This window comes from Echinops telfairi, unplaced genomic scaffold (assembly GCF_000313985.2).
Source record: "Echinops telfairi isolate 266 unplaced genomic scaffold, ASM31398v2 ScPeMD7_3533;HRSCAF=4204_0, whole genome shotgun sequence".
In the NCBI taxonomy this organism is placed as follows: domain Eukaryota; kingdom Metazoa; phylum Chordata; class Mammalia; order Afrosoricida; family Tenrecidae; genus Echinops; species Echinops telfairi.
Window position 1 is genome coordinate 19,569,557 of NW_022107431.1, and position 21,346 is coordinate 19,590,902.

General features: G+C 49.3%; 1 protein-coding gene across 1 annotated transcript in view; it reads right to left on the reverse strand.

Moving 5' to 3' along the window:
- The window catches only part of UST (uronyl 2-sulfotransferase), a 230,629-nt gene that overhangs the window by 139,697 nt on the left and 69,586 nt on the right, over positions 1–21,346 (reverse strand). The window contains exons 3-4 of the mRNA XM_045294568.1: positions 20,287–20,442; positions 3,641–3,720 (exon numbers count right to left, since the gene is read on the reverse strand). Of these exons, the coding sequence (XP_045150503.1) occupies positions 3,641–3,720; positions 20,287–20,442 (236 nt within the window). The remainder of the gene's footprint in view (positions 1–3,640; positions 3,721–20,286; positions 20,443–21,346) is intronic.

The following is a 21,346-nucleotide window of genomic DNA, read 5'->3' on the forward strand; positions in this document are numbered from 1 at the left end:
TGGAGAGAAAATGTTTTGAGAAATGATGTACAAATGCACTTTACACAATTGATGTGTGTATGGATTGGGATAACAGTTGAATGAGCCCCTAATAAAATGTTTAAAAAAAAAATAAAGTATTTGATATGTAGTCATAAAAAAAAAAGAAAGAAAGAAAGTACTGCTTCAAAACTGTGGAAATAAATAGGTAAGAATGTCAAAATGCTGATTTCTTCTTTCTTGACATATCCTCCATCCAGGCTGTGTGTCTACCTCTCTAGCCTTTTCCTGAAGAATCCTAAGATCTCGGATGTCACCACGTTCGAACAGCAACGCCGGTGTCCCTGAGGGTCTCAAACCATGTCCCTGTGAACTGTTGTTTAGGTTTGAGGAGCAGAAAGAAGTCTGAAGGGCAAGGTCAGGGCTGTATGGTACGTGGGTAGGTTTCACAATCAAATTCTTATAGGACAACTCTTACTGCTTTCCAAGAAGGAGCAGGACAACGGAACATGGAAAATTTCCTTGGTAGAACGCTCCTGGCTGTTTTCTCACAACGGAAGCTTCCAATTTTCCTAAACGCTTGCTCATCAAAAGCCCCTGCGATCGTCCTGTGTTCTTTGAGAAACGCTATGAGCGCTGCTCCTTTCAAATCCCAAGGAAGAATCACGCTAGCCGGAGCAATGTCTCTGCCTTGGATTTCCCTGCCCATGAGATTGTCACAGAAGCCACTCTTGACTGGCCCTTATATTTGAAGGCACTCTAACAAGACAAGCGTGTCTTGTTATTTGAGGACACTTGTCTGCAGTCATCTACTGATCAGAGAGAAACCCGAGTAAGGACGTTTTGTTTAGAATACGAGGGCAACACGTTTTGTTCAGAACACGTCCAAGCATATCTGACCTGGAGCCCTGGTAGCCATAGTTTCCAGGAGCTCTATTACGTCATCATGTTCCTGGTCTTCTTTAATCACGGTCCAGCTCCCACGTACGTACAAGGTGACTGAGAAGCCATGAGCTCAGTCCTCAAGGTGACCACTGAGCTTTCGAACACTTAAGAGATCTTTTGTACCAAATCTGTCCAAGGCAGCATGTCATTTGACTTCTTGACCACTGCTTCCGTGGGTGTGGATTACAGATCCAAATAAATTACATCTTGGACAAGTATGGTGTTTTCTCTGTTTGTCACGATGTTGTGCTATGGGTTATGGGTACAGTGGTTGGATGTTTGTTTTCCTCATGCTAAGGATGTAAATCACACTGAGGGTTGTACTATTTGATCATCCACGGTAAGCGGCGATCTGTCACTCTTGCTGTTTTCCTGGGTAAATGAATCTGAGTGGATAGGGCCCAGAGGAACCTTGGTTGCAACATGCTTTATGGCAGCCAAGTCCTGTTCTGTGGGGTTACAACTGTCTGGCAATGTGTGCTCTGCATGTGACCTGATGTTCCGTAATGTTACCGACTACCTGGGGGGCGGGGGAGGCAGAGGCTGAAAAGGAGGCCAGCTGGCTGACCAGGCCAGCACTTCTCCGGCCTAACACGCTTTGATGACCGTCCTTTCCTGCAGTGCCCCTGCTCCAAGCTGCACCCCCTGCCCCTAGACCCCTTTTAGTTCCTTCCTGAAAGGAGGCCTTGGAACCTGAAGAACCCGCCCCCTTCATGTATCTGAGGCTGACTCATCCCTCCCACCCTGGCTTCCGCTTCAGACAGGGAGGGTCCAGCCTCCTGCCTCCCCTCGCAGACCTCTCGGGTTACTGCTCACTGCCATAAACCATCCTGCTCTCAAAGCCCTGGGAGGGGGTGCTGATGAGGTCAAGGTGGGGGTGAGGTGGGGAATTGTGCCTCTTTCACAGGTGATAAATATAAAACCGCCTGGCCCTAGGAGGTGAAATGACTTGCCCTGCATTTTGGCTGGCAAGGCAGGATGTTGGGACAAGCAGGTCAACACTTTTCCTGTAGCTGTGGGTCCTCCTAAAAGGCATTTCATCAAGATTGAACTCGTAGGCACAAATTTGATGGGAGAGGCTACGACAGACTGCGGTCCAAATGAAACCAGTTAAAACCTTATCAGCCTTGACTTCTCATTAGAACTTTATGGTGCCCTGGGTTAATTATGCAAATGTGTTGCCGTCTGATTTGTCTGGGTTGTAAAAAAATATACCTGTGAAGCAGAAGAGTTCAATGGATGAGGCTTGGGGGTAACAGGGGCTGGCGCAGAGAGAGTGTTCTAAAAAAGTGACCTTCGGGGCACAGGGCTCTGCTCCTTGCAGAACATAAAATGCGGTGCTTGGAACTGCCAACACGCCTGGTTCTGGAAGAGCTGGTCTACGGAAGCAGGCGGCAGAGCACACACCACTGACGTCAGTCACAACACAACTCCCGACGGGAGGCACTCTCCAAGCTGCTCGGTGACACTGCCCAGGGGAAGGAGTGGACCACAGGGTTGGACTGAAGGGGACACTTGCTTTGAAAGATAAGCAGCCAGTCCCTCTTCTCTGCTTAATAACCTGCTTTGCTGAAACTCAGTTCTTTCTACACTTAATTTGCTCAGGAGCCGAAAGTGCCCAGGGCACAACCCCCTCCTCAGGGCTAGCCTCCCCACCCTCCAGTCTAGGGGTCATTAAGGCAAAGTCCACCAGTAGTGCCTGGAGTCCACTCACTCAGGCCTGGGGCTCTGGTGCCTTCCTGTAGAGTGACTAATCGAATCCCCTCTCCAGGAAGGGACTGCTAACCGCCCCAGCCCCCATGGCAGTGAGGGATTGCTGGTCAGATGGCTGATGGGGGAGGCCCCAGGGGTCACTGGCTCGTTAGTCCATTGGGCCCAAGGCTCTGTCAGCTAATCCTGCCCGTGAGGAGCAGCCCTGGGCTGGTCAGGGGAGAATGCCGACTCACCTCAGGGTGGCTCTGCTTCCCTGAGTACTAGCGAGGTTTGTACCTTGAAAAGACAAGCCAGAAATCCGTTCATGCTAAAATACCCCCCTCTTGGTTTCTCTGTCTGATACAAAACCCGCGTCTCCTTTTTTTAAAAAAACAAAACCAAATGTCCGATCATCTGGCTTCTCATTAAAAATGATGCCCAACTTTCATAAGATCTAAACGTTGCATTCTAGGAAGAAATGGGATTTCTTTCCAGATATTTCCAATGTTGAGCCCTCTATTCCAGCGGTTCTCAACCTGTGGGTCGCGACCCCTTTGTGGGTTGAAGGACCCTTTCACGGGGGTCGCCCGATTCATAACAGTAGCAAAATGACAGTGATGAAATAGCAATGAGAATAATTTCCACCAAACAAGGAACTGTGTTAAAGGGTCTCGGCATCAGGAGGGTTGAGAACCACTGCTCTATAGCAATACGAGGAGCCGGAGTGGGGCAGGAAGTAGCTCAACGCTCTGGGACTAACTGGCAGGCCTGGATTTGAACTTGGAATCTACAGCTCCTTGGGAGAATGAGGAGGCAGTCAGCTTCAGTACAGGTCTGCATAGTTCTGCCCACCCTCAGCGGTCACTGTGAGTCAGGATGGGCAGTGGTCAGCAGAGACAGGCAGGTGCAAAGGCAGGTGCACTGCCCGGAGAAGGAAGCTTGATTTAAAAGCAATGGTTCGTTAGGAGGAGTCGGAGAAGTAGGGAGAAAGCGGAGAACTATTAACAGAGGGACTGTGGCTTACCTTGAGAAGTTGAGGAAATGAACATGCCGGGTGAATAGATAGGGCTGCTCCGCAGTACTTATATTTTTAATCAGTTCCATCTATTAAAAAAAGACAAAAGCCACAGAATTAGCATAGATTGGTTCTCATGTCTATGCTCCATTTTGCTAATGGTTTACTACAGAACTCTCTTTATCCCCACCTAGGATCACTTCTGTCAGAGCCACCCAGCTGGGCTCCAGGCACCATTGGCGACATCACCTCAGCTTTCCTGTCACTAGATATGAAGGTGTAGTGGCAGTGCCATGGTTGGGCACTCGGCTGCCAACCTAAAGGTCCCAGGTGGGGTGGGAGTCAAATAATTTAACACTGCCCTAAGGACCGTTTACAGCATCAAAACACAACATACCAAAAAGTACTTTTTTCATTCACACAGTTGATACTTAAATCGAAACAGTAAAAGAATACAGAAAACTAGATTATGCTGTAACAAAGTCTTAAAATATTAATAAAAATATTAAATGACACCTGACCCACTAAACCATAAAACTGTCAGTTAAGATAGTTCCATATTGCTTCTTGAATTGGTGTGTTCCCTTGCAATATTCTTTGCTTTTGGCACAAGCATAGTTCTGTCTAATATTTTATACCTATGGATGGAATGAACATTCCTATGGGCACCGGGAATACGCTGCTCACAGATGAACATTGAGAGGGAGTGGGCGGCTCTGGAGGAAAACGGCTGGATGATCTGCCCCCATAAATGACCACAGCCTAGCAAAGGTGACAGGGCAGTGCCTTTCTTCCTGTAGGGTCCCTATGGGTGGCAAGTGATGCGACGGGACACATGAAATCCAAATCTATAGGCCTAGATCTAGTGAGAGACTGCGATCCTGGAGACAAAGTGACAGGCAGTCAGTAACTCCAACTGTGGAAATAAGTGTACTACCCTTAATCCTCTCGTTGGCAGTGCAATCAAGAGAGGAGGTTAATCATGCTCATCTATTTCTTTCATGATACGATGGGAACTTACACAGGCGCTCAAGACAACTTCTCAAGATTGAAAAGAAGGACCAGAAGGAGACCACCCCTCACGATTTCTCTCCTCGATTAGAAAAGCGTCCAGAGAAAGCCTACCACGGGAACCTCACAGACCCCCAAACCTCTGAGTCTGGTGGGTGGCCACCTGAATTAGTTCTTTGCAGCTATCAGCAAGTCCAGCAGCAGTTTGTGTATTTGTGTAAGCTAACGTGCGGGACACCCCATACAGAACACGTCTGGTCAAAATCCATTAGGAATTCCAAGCATTCTTCTGACTCCCTGCACCCCACTTTCCCTGATCCTCTCATCGGCCTGCCAAGACCCACACCCTCGGGAGCTTTCTCAAAGCATGTTGAAGCCAGCTATTTCTTAGGAGGGTCAGAAGCATTATCTCTTGCTTTTCGGGATAGTTCAAGCTGAAAACTGGACATGAAGAATCACTCGCAGGTTAACAGAGTAACGACCCCAAGAGCCTGGACAGTGGTGGACTCAGAGACCAGGGCTCCAGGATCACTGCTGAAGGGATGAAGGCCAACCACGACATGCTTCAGAGCTTGCTACACTGAGACCTCATTGTCTAGATTCTGCAGACACGCGTGCGTGCCATGATGGAACACGGGACACTGACTTTTAAAAGTGAATTACTTGTTTTGCTTTGTCAGAGGTGGGCAGAGGTAAATTATGGTCAGCCTGTTCCCTGAAGCCCAAGCTGCAGCATGAAAAGAAATGGGATCCCCGCTCCATGTCCACTGTGTATCCTCTAATAGAGCCTGGACACCTTCCCCCACAAGCCCTGCATGCGCTTTCCGTAGTCAAATGTCCTCCTTGGTCTCCTGGCTGGTTTGGACTTTGGGCGGATCTACCATTAGAAGTAGGAGCCCTGGCGGCTTAGTGGTAACAAGTTGGGCTGCTAACTGCAAGGTGAGCAGTTCAAAAACCAACAGCCACACTGAAAGGGAAAGGTGAAGCTTTCTACTCCTGCAAAGAGTTACAATAAACCCACAGGGGCAGTTCTACCCTGCAAGGTCGCTATGAGTCGGCTTTGACTCGATGGTAGAGAGCGTGGTTTTGGTAAGGAGTTTAACCGTTACCCCCACCTCAGCTGATACACACACCTGACTCTCTCTACAGGTCTAATGCAGTATTTAGTAGTCACTGTTTGTTGCCATTGAGCCAGCCGCGTGCAAATGGCAAGTCCATGCACAACTGGCAGAAAGGCTAAGGGTCAGCGTAGACTTGATGGCAGAGAACGAGAGAGACCTGCAGAATGGATAAAAGGTCCCAAGGTGGGATAAATGATTTGCTTTCAAATACTAAGCTAAAGGTTGTTCAAACCTACCAGGTGGTGTCACGGAAGAAAGGCCTGGTGACCTGCGTCTGCAAAGACGACAAGCAAGAAATCCTATGGGGCAGGTCTGCTCTGCCACACACGGGCCGTGAATCACTGCGGTGCGTTTGGGGCTGCTACGTGAAGAATGGCCGGGTCTCCATCAGCCTTCCGCCCGCAGAGACCGTTATCATCTGATGAGGCCGGATCCAACTGGGTACTCGGTCGGTTGACCTCCCTATAGACCCGACACGACACATATTTCTTCCCTGGCTTTTTGACTGTTGAGTGGAGTCTTTTCTTTCTTACTCGTTGTCTGTATGTTTGTCTTTATATTGTTATTCTTTTATCCTTGCCACCTTGGTTCAATTCTGTTTTGTGGTGTTCTGTTGGGCTCCCCAGTTTGTGAAGCGCAGGGAGAGTGGGTGCAGAGTGATGGTAATGGGTGCGAGGGGTTAATAGGAGATGGGGGGGGTGATTTCAGGAGTAAACAAGGAAGGCAGGAGGGGCAGGGAGCACTAGCATCGGCTTGTGATTGCGCTGCACAACTCATTGTAAAGGCGATTTAACCACGGGGCGGGGTGTTCTAGAACTGATGTGGTGATGATTGTACAGTTCTCCTTGAGATGACGGAAGGATTGAATTGTAGGATATGTACGCGACGTGCCAATAAAACTGCGGCAGGCGGGGCAGAAGGACCGGTGTGCCTGGGTAACCACAGGAAACTGATCTCTGAGCATGTCTGCTTAGAGAAACCCACGGCCATCGAGTCTATGCCCACACTCAGAGCTCCAGAAAAGGACGGCGTAAGACTGCCCTGTGCGTCTCAGAGACAGCCACGCGGCTGGAGCAGAGAGCCCCAGCAATCTCCCAAGGAGCGTCTTGGTGGTTTTGAACTGCTGACCTTGAGGTTCACAGCCCAACACGTAAGCCACTATGCCACTGCTTAGACAGGTGACTGTTGTGCGTGTGGTTAGTGGACTTCTCATGTGACTCTCTAGATGATCACTGTTCCAATATTCCTCTGCACACAGGATACAAGAAAGTCCCGTCCCCCCCCCAAAAGGCTACACAAGAAAACCAGAAAAACAGGTCAGAATAAAAACCATTCCTTGGATTTTTTTCAGCATGATCCGAGCAGCACACGTTCCTTAAACACATGTCACTGTGTTACACTTCATGGAGGAACAGTAGTGTGAGACTTGAGAACAGTGTCATAACAGTCATAAAGCTGTCTATTTTACAGGAAAAATGCATTAACGGTGACACCGCCTAACTCTTTAAATATAGACTGAAGTAGTGGGCGTGCATGTTTATTACATCAGCTCAGTGGAGCCCTTAACTGCATTTCAGCTCTGGGATGCGCTTTGTCACTGCACGCTAAACACACGGTCACGCCTGAGACATCATGGGCACACGTTGAAGACATTCCGTGTGAGGTGCCACGGGCTCTCCACAAACACTCAAATGCTGGCCAGGCTGTCTAGCCACTGCTAGTGACGAGTGACGGTGTCCTTGTCTGCCACCGGCCTTTCCTCCACCTGGGTGGTACACCGGGCAGCATTGCTGCAGCTGGAGTGACCACAGGAACCACGTCTCCTCCTCTTCCCTGGCTCCTGCACGACCGCTTCTGGCTTCCTTCTGACCTACTGCATGCATTCGTTCATTCATTCATTCAGCACTCAGTGAGCAGTAACGAAGCCGTGGAGCTAAAAATATGAAGCCAGGTGGGTGGGGATTCACACAGAGAAATGCTCCCTCCTTCCCTCTCATCAAATGGATTCTGACTCATAGTGATCCTGTAGGAGAGGGTAGAACTTCCCCTGAGGGTTTTTGAGGCCACAACTCCTTACAGGAGTAGAAAGCCTCATCTTTCTGCCGAGGAGCCGGATTGGGGGGGGGGGGGTTTGAACTGCTGACCTTGGGGTTAGCAGCCCAACACATAACCACTATGCCTCCAGGGCTCCTATGTAAAGAAAAGATATCAAAATGTGTCTTGTAGAGTTTGTCCCATTGATGCTCCCCAATCATCACAACCAGAACCATACCCTTGATCCTTCCTGACCTTGACTCCGTTATCTAGCCTAACCCATCTCTGGGTCCTGTCCTCCTGCCAGAACTCTGTGTTCTTCCGTTTGGGCCCTCTCTTCCAGGAGTCTGGCTAACTGATGGGGGCGAGCCCAGTGAAACCACTCCTGGTCCCTTCCTCACACCATCGCTTGGCCATCTCCAAGTCAAGGCTCAAGTTTCCTCGACTGCAATGTCTTTCCTCTTCTCTCTGCCAGTCCAAATCTCAATCACACTACAAGTAACCTTGCTGGATCTCCTTGTCATTCCACGCGGAACTGAGTTCCAACCCTGTATCGGCCCCAGCACTGCTGTGGCTGGGGCTGCAGACTTGGAAGAGCTGCTGGTGGCCTCTGAGAAGCTCAGAGCCCCAGGGGAAGGGGGGCTTGTAGGTGAGCATGATCTTATGATGACCACCAGCAGGTAGAAAGTGCACCAGCAAGGTGTTCCTTCTTGTCCACAGACTAAAGGCAATGGCTTCCCCAGGGAAGTGTTCCAAGTGACTTTGAAGGACCCATAGGGGTTAGGCAGCAGACGAAGGGATTTTCAGCACTGAAGACAAGAGTGGACAGCAGATACAAAGGACAAGACATGAGATGACATGCAGATTGAAAGGATGGCATCGGCCCTCTGTTTCAGTAGAAGGGTGTGTGTGGTGGGGTGGTGTTCAGGAGGTTTGAATGCCTGTGCAGTTGGCCTGAAGGAACCAGGGTGGAATATGGGATGATGTTGCTGGGCCAAGTTGGACGGGGACACTAGGATCTTCTTGCTGTTTGCTGGGTAGAGGAGTAGACAGCACCTTTTGAGAAGAGCAGATGTGCCCACTGGATTGGTCCCTGGGCAGAGGTGAAGGGTGCATACTGATGATGGCAGGTGGTCAGGGAGAGGGTGCATGTATCAGTCACTGTGTGGGTGCCATGGGAACTCACAGCAGGGTTCCCTGTGGGTACATGGGGCTGGGGTGAGACACAAGGCTCTAACCACTGGCTGCCACTTGCTGGTGGGGAGGAGAGGGTGGGGAAGCCATGGGAAGACGCATTTCACTGTGCACTGGCCTGGCTGCGCAAGAGCACACTCCACCCACAGGGTGCCAATAGCACATCTTTTAGAAGGAGATCACCAGGCCTTTCCTATGAGGTGCCTGTGGGTAGCTCTGAACCTCCGAACTTTCAATCAACAGCAAACATATGACCTACGTGGACCGGCCTTGGCCTCCCATGTGTCACGACTCCTACTTTTAGTTGATCTCCAAGTCATCTTTTAAAACAGACTGAAGACCTGAACTCACTGCCCTCGAGTCGATTCTGGTTCACAACCACCCTGCAGGACAGAGCAGAGCGGCCCCTCTGGGTCTCCGAGACTGTAACTCTTCCCAGGCATAGAGAGCCTCATCTTTCTCCCAGGAGAGGCTGGTGCTTGCCAACTGCTGACTTTGCAGCTAGCAGCCCAGTGTGCAACCCAACATGACACCAGGGGTCAATCAGCAAAACAACTGTAGAACCAAGAGGGAGTGCAGGAGATCATTTTCTCCCTTACCTGTCAAAAATCTGAAAGTTGGAATATGCATAAAAGCAAAAGTATCTTTTTGAAAAAATGAGTACAACCGAGGGGCAGGGGGAGGGTAATAAAAGTTCTAGGTGAGAAAACAGAATGTATCATCACAGGAAGAGACCTGAATTTTAATGATCAAGAAACCTAAAAGATTACTCTGCAATGCAATGCGCCCACAGGAAGGAGTTGAGTCAGTGCATCTGAAGATGAGAAATCATTGAAATGCTGAAAGAACAGGGTTTGGATCAAACAGCATGTACACCATGGAGGGGATGCCTGCAAACTGTCTCTGGTGCTTTCAGCCCAACAAGCTGGGGTGGCAGAGAAGACCTTTACCGGCAATTCTACGGACATAGCCATTTAGTAAAAGTCTGAGCTCCTGACGTCTCTACCAATGGTTTGTCAGCAGCAACAGCTGCTGCCTCCTGAGTCTGCATTCTTGGGTCACTCATGAACAACTCCCAACGAAACCCAGACCCACTGCCAGGGAACCCATGCTGACTCATGGCGACCCTGTGAGGACAGGGTTGAACTGCCCCTGTGGGTTCCCGAGGCTGGAACGCTGTACAGGAGTAGCAAGCCTCACCTTTCCCCTGAGGAGCTGCTGGTGGTTTTAAACTTCTGACTCCGTGGTTATCATCCCATCCTGCAACCAACTACTCTACCACCAGGGCTCCTCATGAACAACTAGATGCCTTATCATTTTGCAAAACATCTTCAATGCAAGAATGGACAGGTTTTCGTGAAGAGGAGCGCAGAGGGGAATGTTGTGCCCCTCAAGCTGAGAGGCTGGGAGGCTGGCTAAGGTGTGGGCTGAAAACAGAAAGAACAGATGCCCCCCACGCATGGTAGAACCCAGTGTGTTGGGGTGGAGCTGTGCTCTGTTGGTTTCAATGTCTGGTATATGGGAAAACAAATCGCCAGTCCTTTCTTCCCAGGTGCCTGGGTGTATGCAAACCTCCAACCTGCCAGGTAGCTAGAATGAGTGCTTTAATCGCTGGCACCACCAGGTTGCTTCCCTTCTTTTCTCTTGGGTGGGGGCGCCCTTCAAGCAGAAGGTAGATGGTAATCCTACCTTAAAAGGCCTGGTATAGCTCAGCTTTGGACTGTTAACCGCAAGGTCTGCCTTCCAACCCATCGGCCGCGCCAAGGAAGAAAAGGGCAGCTTTCTGCTCCTGTAAAGCTTTACAGACTTGGAAACTTAGGGAGCTGTTCTACTCTGTCCTACAGGGTAGGATTTGGCTTTGGGGTTGGGGGCAGTGACAGGAACCAGCCACACACCTGCAGTGAAGTCCTATTCCACCAGGGGGAGCAATGACCTGAACAAGGCCCAAGAGGTTGGGTCTGAACAGCAAAGAAAAGCAAATCGAAGGACAACTGGGAGAAGAGGAAAAACAGTTTGTTTTGTCAAGCTTTGTTGCTGCTCCCCGCCCCCTCCTTCCTTACTGAGTTTCCATCAGCAGGACCCTGGTTCCGTCTACAGAATTACAACGCAAGCTCTTGTTACACGTTTCCCACTCCCCGTGGGGTGGAGAGGGGTTAGGTTAATCTTGGATCCATTCCAAGGTCCAAGGCCCGCAGACCTGGTCCCTCTCACAGGAATGCCAGGAGGCTCAGAGCGGTCAGTGTCAAGGAGGATTTCCCCGACCGTCTCCAGCAAGAGTTAGATTTCCAGGGTAAATGTTGAGGACCCCAAGGAGACTACACGCAGTAAGACTTCTGGGGAGACACACTGTTTTCAGAGGTTTGAGTGATTCTCAGCTGAGACAGGGATTAGTCTTGCCAATTTAACAAACTATCATTAAATAAAAAGAGAGTATTCTAACCCCCACAGAGGCTTAAGTGCAGCGATTCTTTACCAGAGTTGTATATTAGGAACTCCTAAAGAAGCCCTGATAGCTTAGTGGTTACAAGTTGGGCTGCTAACCTCGAGGTCAGCAGTTTGAAACCACCAGCCACTCTGAGTGAGAAAGATGGAGCTTTCTACTTCAGCAAAGAGTTACAGTCTCGGAAAAATCGGGGGCAGACCTACCCTGTCCTACAGGCTCACTACGAGTCAGTGCAGTCACGGGCAGAGAGCTTGGTTTTGGTATCCTGGTACAACAGGTGGAAATGCTGCTCATCCCTGTACCATCACTATGATCAGTTGCAGAATGAACCATCACAATCCTTGGGATTTTCATTGGCTGACTTTTGGAAGGCCTTTCTTCCTAGCCTGTCTTGGTCTGGAAGCTCTGATAAAACCTGTCCAGCATCACAGAAAGCCCCCATGGCAGCTGGCTGCGAATGAGGTGTGCTGGCCCAGAACTGAACAGGCTCTCCCACCGAACCACCCTTTCATTTTATCTTGTAGAAGAACCTTAAAATAAGTGTTTCGGAAAAAAGCTCCCAGCAGATTCGATGTCCATGATGGCTAAGAAAAAGGAGTCTTGGTGATGCAGTGATGAAGTGTTTGGCTGCTGACCGGAGGTCAGAGGCTCGAATCCACCACCTGTTTTGGAGAAAGATGGCAACTGGCTTCCTTTAGGACGACAGCCTTGCAAAGCGCATGAGGCAGTTCTTCACTGTTCCATAGGGTCGCTGGGAATTGATCACAACAGGTGCTTGGTGCGGTTAAGAACCAGTTCTTAGCAACTCCAGGCTGTGCAGGACGCAGCCCCACCTCCAAAGCCTTGTGGTGCTCAGGGCTCCAGGATCTGGACCCAGTTTTCCCTCAGGCCTCCTTTGCCCACCTTCTTCTTGATTAACATTATACTTTGGTCAGACAGAAAACTCACTGTGCCTGCCCCCCTCCGCTCCCCGTAAACTAGAATAAAAATACTCAAAACCAGACTTACTGCCATTGAGCCCATGCAGACTCATAGCGACACCCCCCACCCACCACCGTGGGTTTCTGAGACTGTAACTGTTTACAGGAGCAGAAATCCCAGTCTTTCTCCTGAAGAGCCCCTTATGGTTTTTGAACTGCCGACCACCCAGATCGTAGCCCAGCTTGCAACTACTACACCACCAGGGTTCCTTCCCTAAGATTATTGCTGAAGGGATTTGAAATCCAGAACCCAGCCATGTAGTGTGGCAACAACTGGGGCTCAATATACAGCACACACTAGGTCCTCAATAAATAGTCAACAGGGTGAAGGGACACACCGAGCAAAACAAATGAGAGAACTTTCTGGAAGAAACACAGGCGTGATGACCTTGCTTGGGGGCAGTGTCGGAGGAATCCCCTGTGGCTCGTTGTTAGGCATGTTGGAGTCAGTTCTGACTCAGAGCGACCCCATGTTCAACAGAATATAACACTGCCCGTTCCTGTGCCGTCCTCACAACTGTGGGCATGTAGGAGCCCATTGCGGCAGCTACCGCGTCGATCCACCTCTCTGATTACCTTCCTCTTTGTCACTGCCCCTCCACTTTACCAAGCAGGGTGTCCTTTTCAAGGGACTGGGCTCTCCTGATAGCACGCCCAAAGCCCGTGTGACAGAGTCTCACATCCTCATTTCTGGGAAGCATCCTGGCTGCACTTCTTCTAAGACTGTGTTCGAGCCTCTTCCCAGCGGTACCTTTCAACTGCACCAGCTCTTCTCCGGGAGCCTTATGCATGGTCCTAGAGTCCCCCAAACACATCACCCTGTCTTCAGACGAGTTCTTCTTTAAAAGGCCTCCTGGCTTTGCGACCACGACTCTGACTGGGGCCTCACTGTGGGTCAGAATAATGGGAAGGGCAGAGGAGTGGGAAGCCGAAGACATTTAGAGGAACACGGGTTTTCACAAGCAGCCTCCAGCACGTGAGCAAAGGGCCTCTTGGTCTGGCTGACCCTTGGAATACTTGTCCCCAGTTTGACACAGCAGCAGCCTTCATGAGGTGACTGAGGGCCGAGAGCGGAGGAGTTCTCGTGACTCCCAGGCCGTGAATCACAAGTTGTGTGAGCTGCAAATGAGACTCACACCCTGTCAGAGAACACTCCTGATCAGGTGAGAAGGCCTCTGGCTGTGCACCTGGATCACTACTCACAGGTTGGTGGTTCAACCCCACCCTCAGGCACTGTGTAAGAAAAGGTCTGGCATTCTGCTTCCATAAACCATTAGAGTCAAGAACTCCCTGTGCAAACACAATCCCGTGGAGCACAAAAACCCTATAAGCAGTTCTGTTCTGTACCACACGGGGTCGCTCTGAATCAGAACCCAGTGAGCAGCAGGGTGTGTGTGTGAGATTGAGATTAAGAGCGAGCACAGTGTAAAATAGGACAAAACAATAATAATTTATAAATTATCAAGGGTTCATGAGGGAGAGGGGTGGAGAGGGAGGGGAAAAATGAGGAGCTGATACCAAGGGCTCAAGTAGAAAACAAATGTTTGGAGAATGAGGATGGCAACAAACGTACAAACGTGCTTGACACAATGGCTGGCTGGCTGGATCGTGATACGAGTTGTACGAGCCCCCAGTAAAATGATTAACTAAGAGTAGTGAGACGACTGGGAAAGTAAGGAAGGGATGGTTTTGTTTTTAATGCCAAGAATTCTGTCTTTAAAATGTTTTTTGAAATATTATGAATTCCCTCCCTCCACTTCCTTAACCACGAGCTTGTCTTCTTCCAAGTGTCCTTGGAGGTGAGGGCTCTCCGGAACCCGCTGAGGAAGACTTGGTTAGAATGGCGTGGACAGGGATTCTTGACCCTGTGCCAGGCACTAAGGGAAAAGAAAATGAACAAGAATCGTGTGCTTGTCGCCCAAAGAGCCCTGGTGGAGAGTGGATCACGCGTTGGGCTGCTCACCTGAAGGCCAGCAGTTCAAACCCACCAGCTGCTCCAACCAGGGCGTTTTCCTCCCCTGAAGAGTAGCTGTTTCAGAAACCCGCAGGGGCCGTCCCGCGTTATCCTAGAGGGCCCCGCGGGTGGGAATTGATGGGGTGGCAGTGAGTGTGGGTTTTGTTTGCAGCAGCTCAAAATCCCTAGGAGAAGCCTCCTGCTGCAGGAGTGGAGCGGGAACCCCGACTCATGCCAGTCGTGCGATTGGGAGTCAGGAGGGCGTGGTTCGAGTGCAGCCTCCACCGACACTTGAGTCTAGAGATTCCCTTTGACAGGGGCTCAGGCCATTGTTCGTGTTGTCTAATCCATTAGCTCCCCATTCACTGGTGTGGTTTGAGGTCCGGAAGAGCTCAGTGAACCCAGGAAGTAGGTGCACTGGCATGCCCGCCTGCAGCAGCAGGTGCTGCGGGCAGTTTATCTTCCTCCGGCAGTGCTACCACAAATAATGAGGAATAAAAGGATGTACTTCTTCAGTCCACCAAGAGAGAAACAACTGAATTCTTCCATCAGTGGCATACCTGAGACCTGGTTTTATTCACTTCATTTGGAGCAGCTCTCTGAAAGATAACGTCAGACTACTTACCACCGTGGTTACGAAGTTCTTGGGTCATCATGCCTCTTCCTTCTGGAAACTATAATTCCCTGGCATTCACACTGATCCAGGAGATCATCTGAGGCAGCCAAGAAGCTGAGCTTGGATCTGGGAGCTCAAATGCAAGCCCAGGTTTGCCTTCCACACGGTGCAGAGACACAGCATTTGGCCAGCGGCCGATGGACAGGCTCTCCTGGGAAGGCGGAGCTCCCAAAATGTCCCCGTCAGAGGTGACTCCATTTCTCCAAGGGCTGACGTGTGAGGTTTAGACAGGCGGCCTCATCTTTCTGTCTCCATATTCATACTCTCTTGCCCAGGAGGTCACCTCATCACAGAGATGGGAGGGCAGGTGTCCAGGATTTCATCTTGCTTGGATCCACAAGCAATGCTCACGGAAGCAGCAGTCATGAGAGCAGATGGTGCCCAGCATGGGGCAAATGTGCTGCACACAATTGCTTTAGAGTTTTGAAAAGCAAAGATGTTCCTTCGAGGAGGAAGGGGCGCTTGACCCCAGCTGTGTGATGTTCAATCGCCTCCGACGTTGAATAACGGAGCGTGGAGAAGAATCCATGCTTCTGAATGATGGTGCTGGTGACGAATGTGCAAAGTACCTGGGGCTGCCCAAAGATCAAACACATCTGTCTCGGAAGAAGTCCAGCCAGAATGCTCCTGGGAGGGAAGGCTGGTGAGACCCCCTCTCACAGTCTGTGGACAGGTTGTCAGGAGAGACCAGGCCCCGGAGAAGGACATCATGTTTGGTAAGAGAGGAGGGGCAGCAAAAAGAGGAAGGCTCCAAATGAGCTGGAGGGACACAGTGGCTGCCTGGCTGAGCTCAGACACAAGAGCCATTGTGAGGATGGCACAATTACTCAGGCCGCGTTTCCTTCTGTTGTGCACAGGGTGGCTATGGGTCAGGATAGACTGACTGGCACTAATAACAAGAACACTTGGTGTCTCTCATCTCATACCCCTTTGCCCAGTTTCTTCCACTTAGTCGATTTCTTAAAGTGCAATAATGGGAGTGTGCACATGTATGTGTGCCTATGCGTCTATGTCTCTGTGTGACGGCAGCTACCCTCACTGGAAGATGTGAAGAGGAGAACTTGTCCTTGAGCCTGAGTCTGCGGGAGGCCTTGGAGGCTATGAATGAAACCACATAGATACACCCCAGCCTGACACGTGGATGCTATTCCCACGTTCAGGTCTGAGTTAGTTAATTGTGCCAGCCTGGCCGATAATCACATGTGGGGCTGGTTGAAAGGCGGAGGGATAAATGGGTGGTGAAGCCTCGCCTTTCTAGTTCTTGGGTCTCTTGTTTTGTGATGGTAACACCGGGTGCAGCTGCCTTAGCAGTTCCCTGCTTCAGCTTGCAAGATGGATTTCCTACAAGACATCCCCAAGGAGAAGCCGCATGGATCTATCCCGATGCAGCCCTGGGTGCTGGAGCAGCCGTGTGGAGACCCCTGCCAGTGCTGAGATGCTTACACGTTCACTGACTCAGCTTTCCTCCTGCAGTCGGCATTATTGCCTCTGTTTTGTGAGGTGAAGGACTTTGTGAACTGGTGTTGGGTTAATGGGTTAATGTTGGACTTGTGGGCTTGGGCAGCATTGGGTTGGGATGTTTTCGTGATGCACATTTTCTTTGCATGAAACTCTCTCTTATACATGAGTTGCTGTGGATTTGTTTCTCCAAAGTACCTAGACTAATACAAGGTCTAAGTCAGAAGTTTGGAACTTGGAACCCATTTTCTCGTAAAAGCAATCGTCTGCATGTGCCTGGTCAACTCACAAGAGTCTCTTTAACTCCTTCTGACCCTGCAGCAGAGTTGTTATTGACACTTAAAAAAACACGTTGCCATGGGAACTGATGTTCCCAGCTCTGCTGCTGAAAGTCGAGGGCCACTGAGGATAACATTTTAATTAGTCCCCTAAAAGACTTCCTCCTCTTTCCTTCATAAGTGACCAGAAGAGTCACAGCTCACACCACAAATCACTTCTTACACCGATTATATCCAGATCATATTTGCTTCCTCTGCATGTCTGATGGCCTTTGAAACTTCAGCAAAAGGGATATGTCTAACAAAGACACCGTTTCTTGAAGCATTCTTGATCTGCTCCCAACTTGGTGGTTTGTCACATTTTTTTCCTGGCTGGCCCTCTCCGCAGATCGGCAGACCATCAGCGAGCTGAAGAGATCATCGGGCCCGGCTTTTGCTTTTTTTGGCTTCCAGATGGAAATGGCCTGTTGGTTTTCCCTCTTTGCTCTTTCCCTTAGGTTGAACCACTTGCCGTATAATTTACTAGGAACCTGGACTAAGTAGAGAAATGTATCTAGGTCACTCTGACCATAGGAACCAGAAAGGTTCTAACTACACAATGTACAGATTATCCTGGAAGCTGCATCCAGAGAGCAGAGAGCCCCGGGGCTGGAGAGGACCTTCAAAGATTGCCTGGTCTGTTCCCTGGACTGCAGAGGAGCCAAGTCATTCCAAAGAGATGAGACATAAACCGAGACTCCGATTGCCGAGGATGACTGTCTTTAACCCTCTCTGGTTTACCAGTCTGCCCACCATTCGTAAATTACTCTTTCTTAATCTAAAGCCCTCTGGTTACGGTAAGAATTTTATTTTACTTGCTCGTGCTTTTGCCTCACAGGATGCAAAGTGGGCCTGTCTGCATAAAATCGGAGGGTGTATTTAAACGCTCATCTTTTGGAAGGCTTCTAGGATGCTGGATGGATTTCTAAAAGTCAACCAGAGAAAATCCTGTGGGTGACAATGATCTGACATGTTAGTGGCCACAGTGCAGGCGTGGGCAGCATTTTCATGGGCCACGGGGTCACCATGGCCAGTAGCTGTCTTGAAGGCAGCTAATTACAACAACGGCAACAATATCGTGCACGTTCTCGCCTCTAGGACATCCCTGCACATCTCAACGTCTCATCTTGTCTTGGCTCTCTCTGAATCCCTTTTCAGTGGTGGGAAATGCTCAATGGCTGCTGTGTTTTATGAGGCAGCTACGGACCACCTGACAATTTTCACAGAGAGCCCTGGTGGTGTAGAGGTGATGGGCTGGGCTGCAATCCAAACAGTCGGCAGTTCGAGACCACCAGCAGCTCCGAGGGAGGAAGACTGGGCTTTCTACTCCGTCAACAGTTATCATTTCGGAAAATCACAGGGGGTTTCCATGCAGCAGCACTGACTCAAGAGCAGTACATGTGGATTCTTGGTTCAGAATAGTTAAACATATTCGGGTAAGCAGACCCTTCGACTTAGATTCACAGGAAAACCAAATTAAATAGTTATGAAAACAGACAAATATAATAGAACTCCAACAGCCTATGCTTTTCCATTACAGCCACTCTCTTTCCTGTAGTACACAGCATTGCTCCTTCCATCTGGTGAGGAAATCAAAGAGAACCTACTCTATTCAACATGGGTATTCTTCCAGTGTGTGTCATCCACAGCCACCGCTGTTCTGGGTCAAATCACATCTCGCAGAGACAAAGAAAGCGAAGCTTTAATCTCCATGTATCTGTGCAAGGGGCCCTGTCTGGGAATCGATGTTATCATCCTGCAGCCAGGTGGGTCCTAACCCAGCTGAGAGGTCTCCTCAGGAAAGAGGAGGAGAGCACAAAGACAGGAGAGAGGGAAGGTGGCCAGGTGCAGGTGGAGGGAAGTCGCAGCTGCACCCCAAGGAAGGCTTGAGGCCACCACAAGCCAGGGGGTAAGAAGGAATCTCCTTCTCCTGCCCCTTTAGCAAGAGCTCTGCCCTGCTGGCAACTTGACATGAAGCTCTGGGCCTTGAATTCAGACTTGTGGTCCCAGTGCTGCAAGACAGTGGATCTCTGGTGCGTTCAGAAAGCATTTTCTCTGTGACGCTTCCTTCCAGCATAATACGGTCACTGAGGGATAAACCTGGACCGGACTCTGCTTTATTTTAAAAAAATGTATTGAACACGACGTGAAGGCTTACAGAACAGATCAGGGTCCACTCAATTATTCAGGCACGCTTTGTTTCATGTTTTGGATTACATTCCCCAGAATGGAGGGTCACGTGTGTTACTTCCTCCCTGGGGGTCCCATTTCTGATTTTTTTTTTTTTTTGGCAGGTTGGTAATGACAATTTAAACTCAGGACTCAAAGATTCTACATGGAAGTTTCCCACATACTGGATGGACGCCTTTATTTCTTGTCTTAAAAATCTCAAACTCACTGCTACCGAGTGGAAGCCGACCCGCAGCGACCCTACAGGACAGGGTAGCACTGCCCCTGTGGGCTTTCTAGGCTACCACTCTGTAGGGCAGGAACAAGCTCCGTGTTTCTCCTCTCGAAGCCACTCTACAGGTTGTTTTGCTTTTGTTTGTTTGTTTTTGCAATTGCTGATTCCCCCACATTTTTTCCCCTTATCAGTTTTATTGACACATAATTTGCATTATAAACAATTCAACATTCAATCATTCAATCAATTCAAGGAGAATTGTACAATCATCGCCGCAGCAATTTTACAGGATCACACACACACACACACACACACACACACACACACACACACACACCATGGTTAAACTGCCTATAAAATGAGTTATGCAATCACAATCCATTCTAGTGCTCCCTCCCTGCCTGCCATCGAGCCGATGCCTTCTCTTAGGGTATGAACTGCCCCTGTGAGTTTCTGAAACTGGAACTGTTTAGGGGAGTAGAAAACCCCAGCTTTCTGCCAAGGAGCAGCTGGTGGTTTTGAACTGAGGACCTTGAATAACGAATGAATAGCCACTGCTCCACCAGTACTCCCCATGTGACCACAGAATACCCCAAGTGCTCTGTTTGTTACCATAAAGGACATCGTGCCATCAACCAATGGAATCCCTGATCCAGGGAGGGATTTCGCTGTGCTGGTAGCACGCAGAATGAGGGCTCCCCAGACAAAAGGCAGAGGAACACGTGTTAAAAAAGTTTTCTCACTTTGCCGTCAAGATGTCAGCATTAGTCACACTCAGCAGCACAATTACTTATTTATGCATGGCTAATTTTAGCTAAACAGACAAACACAAGTCTACACAGTCCTTAATTAGTAATAATAAAAACAGCCCTCCAGGGAAACTTTCTGGTTTGAAAAGAACTCATTCCGAACTGGTGTGCTTTCTTCAACCTTGGTGCAGCACGAGAGGCGACCCTGGACTTTTCATTGACAAGAGTTCCCAGGATGTCCTGGAACACCCCACGGATCACACAGACACACGCGGAAGGAAAAGATCATTCGGCTGTGGGCCACGGCAACTCACTTGTTCGCTTTTGGTAAGCCTGGTTTTGTTGTGAACGTCAGAAGTGACCAAATTGAATCCATGTTTCTCGGACAAGATTCTCAGGAGCAAGACCACAGTGCGACTCCCACACTTGCCCACTCTGTTGTAGACCACCTGGCTCGGGAACGGGAGGACCTGGGGAAAAAGTGAGACAGCACACTTGACACCTGTGTATTTCAATGTCCACGATTGCTCCCCCAATTTCACACCAGTCAATAAATGGGAATGAGACACGAGCAGTGACAGACTGTCTATCTCCATGCTGTCACTTAGGAGAGCCGAGTGACCACCGAGCTGTCGGTATAAAACTCCAGCATGAATTGGAGACTATCTGTGTCCAACAAGCTGTACCACTATCACCAGGATCTGATTCTAGATCATTTTCAAGAGAGACCTCACACCCCTTAGCAGGCACTAGCCTGTGGAAACACTAATGCACTTTTTGTCTCTACAGGATTCTGAGCGTGCCAGATAAATTGAGCCATGCAATGTGTGGCTGTTTGTGTCTGAGTTCTTATACTTAATAGAATGTTTTTGAGGTTCGCCCACGTTGTAGCATATATCACATGCGATGTATGCAGTGTGGTCCTGTTGGGTCCAACTCTTAGTGACCCTGTATACTGCAGAACAAAGCACTGGCCAGTCCTGCGTCATCGCCACAATGATTATGTTTGAGCCATCGTGGCGCCCCTTTGTCACTGCCCTTCGACTTCCATACACAGTAACAGTCTCAGAAAGCCTCAGAGGCAGTTCTACATTATCCTATAAGGTCAGTATGAGGTGGCATTGACCCCATGGTAGTGACTGTGTTTGTTTTCTATTCACCATGGTGCCCTTCATATGACTGGAAAATACTTCATCATCTGGATATACCACATTTTGCTTCCTTATTCATCAGCTGGTGAACATTTGAATTATTTCTATTCTTTGGATACCATGATTAATACTGCTAAGGACATCTGTAAACAATTTTTTGCATGGACATATGTTTCCAATTATCTTGAATATATAAATAGTAATGGAATTGCTCGGTTGCATG